Source organism: Apium graveolens, chromosome 6, assembly GCF_009905375.1.
Source record: "Apium graveolens cultivar Ventura chromosome 6, ASM990537v1, whole genome shotgun sequence".
NCBI classification, from domain to species: domain Eukaryota; kingdom Viridiplantae; phylum Streptophyta; class Magnoliopsida; order Apiales; family Apiaceae; genus Apium; species Apium graveolens.
The window spans coordinates 184,135,882-184,143,665 of record NC_133652.1 but is presented as its reverse complement, the minus strand read 5'-3'; the positions used below and the strand labels follow the sequence as shown (position 1 = coordinate 184,143,665).

Below are 7,784 nucleotides of genomic sequence, written 5' to 3'. Positions count from 1 at the left end.
TGATAGCACCAGTTAGTGTGAAAAGCTGTTGGATAGACCCAATCAAGACCCACTTAGAAACTGGGTGGCTCCCGATGATGCCCGGGAGGCACGCAAGCTGTCGGTTAGAGCGTTAAGATACTCGTTGATTGAAGGCCTTCTTTACAAAAGGTCCTTTGTTATTCCGTACTTGAAGTGCTTAAGACCTCTTGAAGCAGGGGAGGCACTTAAAGAAGCCCATGAAGGGATTTACGGACAACACCTAGGGGCAGGGCCCTCGCTCACAAGATAACTCGATTGGGGTTCTACTGGCCAACTATGCTAGCCGATACAAAGGTTTATGTGATGAGATACGACAGATGCCAGAGGCATGCTCCAATAGTACGACAGCCCCTGGAGGCTTACATTAATCAGCACACCCATCCCTTTTGCAATGTGGGGAATGGAAATACTTGGACCATTTCCTATGGCATCGAGACAGAGGAAGTTCATTATGGTAGTCATAGACTACTTTACAAAGTGAATTGAGGCTAAGGCACTAGCCAAGATACCCACCAAGCAAATTACCCAATTCTTCTAGAAGAATGTGATATGCCGATATGGAATCCCACACATCCTTGTCACGGATAATGGGAAACAATTTGATAATGCAGAGTTCAGAGAGTACTGCGATGATAATAGCATAAAACTTCGCTTCACCTCTGTTGCACATCCTCAGGAAAATGGTCAAGCAAAAGTTGCTAATAGAATCATCCTTGATGGACTTAAGAAGAGGGTTGAACACTCGAGAAACACTTGGGTAGATGAGTTGCTGCCTATACTATGGGCATATCAAACCACCTGCAAAGTGACAATTGAAGCGACCCCATTCATGTTGGCTTACGGAGCCGAGGCAGTGCTGCCCCTTGAAATCACTCATGGATCCCCTCGGATCGAAGCTTACGAGCTAGATACAAATGAAGAAGGCATGAGGCACGCTCTCGATCTCATTGATGAGGTCAAGGATGAAGCCAACGCCCGCAATGTAGAGCATCAACGAAGAGCTTCCCTCTATTACAATAGACGAGTGGCAGTCTCAACCCCGGGGTCAGGAGTTGACGTCACCAATAACAATACTAACAATCATAATTCAATCTAAAACATTAATAATACATATTTACGACCCCTTTTTACCAAGATCTTTTCCAGGTTTAAGTATGATTTAGGTTACAACTTTTACAATACCAACTTACACCAGCCATTCTGACACAACTAACTTAATACAGCAACTCAATAGACCATCTTTGGTCCAACACAAATACCTCAGAGGAGCCTGACACGAAAGGAGCTGGAACTCTGCCCTAACTACCGTGCAAGAATCTCCAAGGCATCTACAATACATATGTAAAATATTCTGCAAGGGTGAGCAATCAATTGCTCAGCAATACCACTATATGAATAACAATAAAACAGTTTACGATATAACAGTGATAGGAACAGAGATTATAGCTCACTTGCAAAACTTGTAAAACATTCATAAGCTGGATACTCAAAACCAGCATGCTTTCAACAAAATAAACGTAGTAGTGTGTTGTGTACAAATACCAGAGTTTAATTTTAGCATGCCATTTTCATTTCCAAATCCACTGTATAACTCACTTGTTCCTTACGAGAATCACAAAGCCAAATCAGATACTTACGGATATATAAAGACAGCTGATCAGGCTATCAACACCGGACGGCTCTCACTGCCATCCCATATACCTGTTCCGGAACTCGGAGTCTAGCTAGGTCTCTGACCTGCTGGACTAATCGGTTATATATTGCGCTCAACTGAATTAGCCTCTTACGCCACCTCAATAGGCCTACTCTGGCCCCAATATATCCCATATATGATCGTTTTATCCAGTTTTTAAAACACTTGTACCTATCTCATTTTTCAAAATCATTTATCTTGCCAGCACACATATAAAATCCATTCCGCAATCATTTCATTCGAGATAGGTACCTTTCGAAGTTAATATTCCCTAAAACAATTTGAAAACAGTGATTTATAACTACAGGGGATACATAACTTAAAACGTTTATGTTCCATTACGAAAGTATAACATTTAGCTATTCATACGTACAGAACCATAAAAGAATGGTCAGGGGTACTTTCCTTGCAGAGCTTTACAACTATCATTAATCAACTTTGATCTGACTTGGAAATTCAGACTTTATCATCTAACCACTAAATCATCTTGTATTCGACTTCAATACTCAGGTTCTTTGGTTAAAACCCTATTGAGCTCATCGACTGTCCACTAGGTTATCTTTAGTTCGATATCACTTCTGGAGTCCTCCAATTAGAACCTACAGAGCCAAAAGACTCTACGTTAGACGTCTAGGTATGCTTGACATATCCTCAATAACACATCTACCCATTCGATATCAAATCCTGACTCGTACTTATATACATTATTACAATACACGCATCAACTTAGGGTTCACAATCTCGAAAAATAGGTTCGGTGTTCGTTTTCGGAAAATAGGTATATTTATCCTTTTATGAAATTAGGGTTATCGATTTTCGTAAAGTATTTCATTACAACACATACTCAGATTTCATATAAGGTACGTACATTTAATCGATTGACGTTCAGATAGTCATTGGGTATGGCCTCGTATTTCCGTAATTTAATTTTTCTGGAAATTGGGCAGCACCTCCTTAGTTTATCGGACTACCCGTCGAAAAACTCGACGCCAATAATCACAACAAGTCACAATCTCATCACAATGTCAATTCCACAATCTCATAACTATTTTTGTACAATTCCCAAAATACAACTTATTTTCTAAAACATTTTATTTATTTATACAATTTAGGACTCAAAACAACGTCATCACCGTCCACCGTCGACTCGCCGAGGCTCATCGTCGATGGCGGAAAAATTCGCGGGTATCCGATTAAATTCGGATTCCCAACGCAAATTCCACTGATTAAAATAGTTATTTCCGTGCGAATAAATTATTTCACAAAACCTTAATCAAATACATCCTGCATAAAATAACAATTAAATTTCAAAATTAATCGAATTAGCACAACCAACAGCAATTACAATACAAACACAGCACTGCACATTACACACATGCCACACACGCGTGTTAATCACGCACACATACAAAACAGGGCCACCTCGCCGGAGAAACCGGTGGTAACCCGGAAGAAAGAAAAAAAACAACAGCAAGATCGACTGAAATATACTCACAATGAATATACATACACAACACACGCTCGAGCAAGATGCCACGCGCCACCACCCCGACGGAAAATGGCGAAGGGCGGCGGCTGAACAAGGAGGAACATATAACCATAATTACAATCGGAGTACAGGGCGGCTGAATGATTACCAGAATGAAACATAACCGCGAGGAAGAAGGGAAAAACGGAGGAAAGAACACTAGGAAAGAAAAGGATCGAGAGAGAGAGAAATTAAGGAGAGAGAGATGAAAGAAAGAGAAGCAACAGGGGTGGGTTTCTATTTTATCATTTTTCTTTCTTTTACTAACTTTGAGCTGCTACCACAAATCAAAATAGGACACGAAGCAAAAAAATTCCTGAAATATCAACACGTATACTATTGGATAACTATGAAGATTCTGAGACCCGGTTTTATCCCGAAATTTGAAATAAACGGACCGAGGTGCACGCAAAACAGGTTCAGAAAATTACGAAAATAGTCTTAAAATGTCACAAATATCCCGAAGTTTATAAAAATATAAATTTCGTAATTTTAAAATAATTTCTGAAACACAATTCATACCCGCTTTTATCAATTAAACGAATCGACGCGCGTTTAAAACTAACTCCCAAAATTCCTAAAATAATTTTAAAATTCTCAGAATATTCCCAACTTCAATAAATATGAGTTTCATAATTTTGAAGAATTCTGGAATTAAATACGGATTTTACAAATAAATATAATTTAAAAATCATACAGGCGTAAATAATTGATGAAATATTAATTTCTGAATTTTATAAAATCCCAAAAATAAATTTTGAGATTAAAAAGTCATAAAAACAAATTTAGAGACAATCCACATATTTACACAAATAAAATTGTATTAAATCCACTTTTAAAAGTAAAAACAATTCAATACAAGTCCATAATTAATTACATGAACCACCCTGGACACCATAATTCACACACATAGATAAAAGTAAAACAACACATAGCTGACAAAACCAATACACATATTTGTTTAATTAAATGTTTAATAATAACACCTTTAAATAATATAAAAGTATACGAGTCGTTACAAGACGTGTTAAAGAAAGGTTCTTTCAACAGGGAGATTTGGTTCTGAGGAAAATTGAGGCATCAGGAGTAGGGGAGAGAGGGAAGCTAGCCCCTAACTGGGAAGGACCTTATAAGGTCAGGAAGACACTGGGACCAGGATCCTACAAGTTAGAAACCCTGAATGGTGATGAAGTGCTTCGCACTTAGAATGCTTCGAACCTGAAGGTTTATTATGTTTAGGACATTCACTACATGCTCCTAGTACTTAGTATTAGTTTTATAAATAAGGTCGACGAAACTATCTTATGTAATGGTTGAACCCATTTCTTAGAGATATTGTCTATTTATGCTAGTTTATTTCTATCATCTTGTCTACCAATTTATTTAAGTACAAGCATCTAAGGAATGCAAGTCCCGAAGGACCAAATGCCAAAAATAAAAGACAAGTATGAAATGAAATTAAACGTAGTGCATAGTTAAAAGATCCCAAAGGATCATATGTTAAAGTCCCGAAGGACCAATAGGTTACATACCAATAAGGTTCAAATTAATAAGTTCTGAAAATAAAAGCAAAATATGGCAATCAAGGCCATGCAAGGCCACATCATTCACTCATCATAAGAGTCTTCCCCCTCGCCATCCGAGCCTTCCTCAGAAGAAGAACCACGGCTCCCTAGTATAATAACTCGATTTTTTGATACCTTATAAAAACGTTTAATAAATAGTAACCCTGACAAACGGGGAAAATATTTTAGCCCACACTATGTAGTGCATGAGAAAATGAGTTTCGGAGTTGATATTATGATTATATGTACCAAATGAGTGTATGAAAACGATATTAGTTTTAGAAGAAAACGATATTAGTTTTAGAACAAAAACGAACTTTGAAAAACGATCATATTTACGAATCATCGAGGTTTACAGGAATGACAATATATTCACGAATTTAAAACCTTATGGATTTATATACAAGTATGATAATTCAAAACATAAGGAATAAATACGAAAGGATTTATGTCACGAACCGTTTACGAGAAATTATTACGAAAATGTTTAAGCGACCGAGCGAACGCGTAAATGAATAAATAAACGTAAAGCACTAACTAACCATGGTAGAAAAGTAACCATGGTTACTTTAGCAATAGTGATCTAAGGATAGGATGATCAACCAAGGGCTAGCAAATAGTAAGCTAAAGAGCTAAACCAAGTAGCTTAGCTTATAAACTACCAAGGCTAGCTAGTTTTGTCTCCAAGATTGGCAACAAATAATAAAATCCTAGGATATATACTAAGGAATAAAAATCAACTACAAGATATTAACACATTATTTCAAGAAGCTCCCAAGAAGCAACAAAAAAACTCTCTCTCCCCACTTCATCTTCTTCATTTGGCTTTTTCAAAATAAACAAGGAAATCAAAATCAAATCATCAAGCTCTAGCCATGGATAAATCCTCCCATTGATTCTCAAGCTTCATATCAACCAAACTAAGGTAAGATAAAACTTTGAGCTCTTTTTATCAAGGTTTTATGGGTGAAATAAATTCAACAAAGATGAGAATGAATAGTGTGAATAGTAACTCTTCTTTGGTTTCTTGATTTTAATGGTTGTTTTAGGTTTCAAAAACTATACTAAGCACTTCCAAAACCGCACCATCATCAAGAACACATCTCAAGCCCTCAATAAAGGTATATATCTTTGACCCAACCTTATTTAAGATTTAAGTTCAAGATCCTTTTAGAACATAGTTGTAAACCTAGTTTTTGTGAAAGTATTGTTGTAATTTTGATATTTAGCTAAGTAGATTTAAGGTTGATTATTGTTGCCTCAATAACATGATTTTCTTGATAGGGTTTGGTGTGTGGATGATTATATGTTGATTTTTGGTGGTAGTATAAAGATTTAAGGCATAAACGAAACTCCGATCTTTACCGTAATCTCGTTAAAACAAACAAAATGTAACTTCAAGTTTCTGCAGAAAGTCCCGAAGATGTAAGCTATAGTTTCTTGAAAAATAAACCTTGATTATTATATACAATGTTATAAGGATCTTTTAGGCACTTGAATTGCTTGATTCCGATTTACGGATCAAAAGTTATGGCTGTTTTACTAAAAGTGATTTACTCGACAAAAACTGCAACCAATCACAAACTTTGAAAATAAAAATATTCCACTTAAAAATGTTCATAAATCATTAAATTTTTACAGAGAGTAGTAAATTTAGTTTCCTAACTTCCATAAAAATTTCAAGTGAAAATAATGATTTTTCAATTTTATAAAAATATCAGAGCTGAGACCGCGCGATTAGAAAACCGTAGAATCCATAAGAGGAGCCGACGATGGAAAATGAAACGGACTTAAGATACTTTGAAAAAGGAAGCGACCATAATGTGAATAAGGACTTAAAGAGATAATAAGGGTAATATAAGATGAGAGGGTGCATAATGAGTAGCGCATAAGTGTGAGTCACCGTAAATTAGAATGGGACCTAATGAAACGAATTGTGTTTATGATTATAGATTTCCGAGCGGAACCTAGAGCATCCTCCACCTCGAGATACCCAGGAAAGTTTACGAATCCAACTCCATTTACTGTTGTGTTGTAAAAGGATTGTTTTATTATCTTTGCATAAATACCATGCTTGCCATGATACGTAATAATTGAATTTTTTGCATAATGTAGCAATGTGGTACGATAAGTATGTATCGTAGAATATTTAATTCCTCTTTAGACGTGAGGTATAGGTTTACGACCAAGAGTCGGTTGGAATTTTAAGATAAAAACCCGGTGATCATCCCGGTGATATTATAGGACGATTAAAAGTCCATAGTAATACCTTTTAAAGGGCTCAACGTCCCCTTACAAAATACTAAACACCTCGAACTTTTATTAAAACTATTTCCAAAGATCGTATTCCCTCAACTATACTTTATCGTTCGAATAATAAATATCTATTTACTATTCATTTATTATGGGAGAAGTGTTCTCCATTGAATATTTATTTCAGACTCGATTAAATATTAAAAATTATTATATTACTTAAACATAAATTAGTTGATGAATATTATTTCAAATATTCTTTCAAAAGTATAATTATTCGAGGTTTAATTATTCAACAATTAATATTTGAGTATTAAGCATTAGTTATCTAATGGTTTAATTATGATTTAAAAATAATGGAACCTGATTCAAAATATTTTCTGATTTTCGGAAAATTATTCGAATAATTTCAGATCGTCGGAGAATATTATCTCGACTTATTTTAAATATTTTGATTATGGTTTCAAAAGAAACTCCCCCTTATACAACAAATATGTTGACAACGGTCAACTCACATCCTTAGTACTTCCTCCAAAAATTCTCGGAAGTACATATATATACGTACAAATCAAAGTGTACCTATCAACAAGCAATATGCTTGAGGAACAATATAAGTTCCAGATTTATGATGAGATTCTTACAAGGACAAGGAGGGGTAGACTGCAGTACTTCGTGGACTGGGGAGACTACCAATTTACTACCACATGATGTAACACCCCCAGAT

The 7,784-nt window shown here is 35.7% G+C and overlaps 1 protein-coding gene across 1 annotated transcript; it reads left to right on the top strand.

Moving 5' to 3' along the window:
• Positions 1-297: 297 nt before the first annotated feature.
• Positions 298-1,117, top strand: LOC141665626 (uncharacterized). Its single transcript, XM_074471611.1, has 2 exons — positions 298-475; positions 633-1,117. Exons 1-2 carry the CDS (start codon positions 298-300, stop codon positions 1,115-1,117), a joined length of 663 nt encoding a protein of 220 aa, XP_074327712.1.
• The last annotated feature ends 6,667 nt before the right edge of the window (positions 1,118-7,784 follow it).

Coding starts and splice junctions, on each gene's coding strand:
- LOC141665626 (XM_074471611.1), top strand. CDS start 298: ATGCTAGCCGATACAAAGGTTTATGTGATGAGATACGACAGATGCCAG. Junction 476..632: donor GACAGAGGAAGTTCATTATG/GTAGTCATAGAC, acceptor TTGATAATGCAG/AGTTCAGAGAGTACTGCGAT.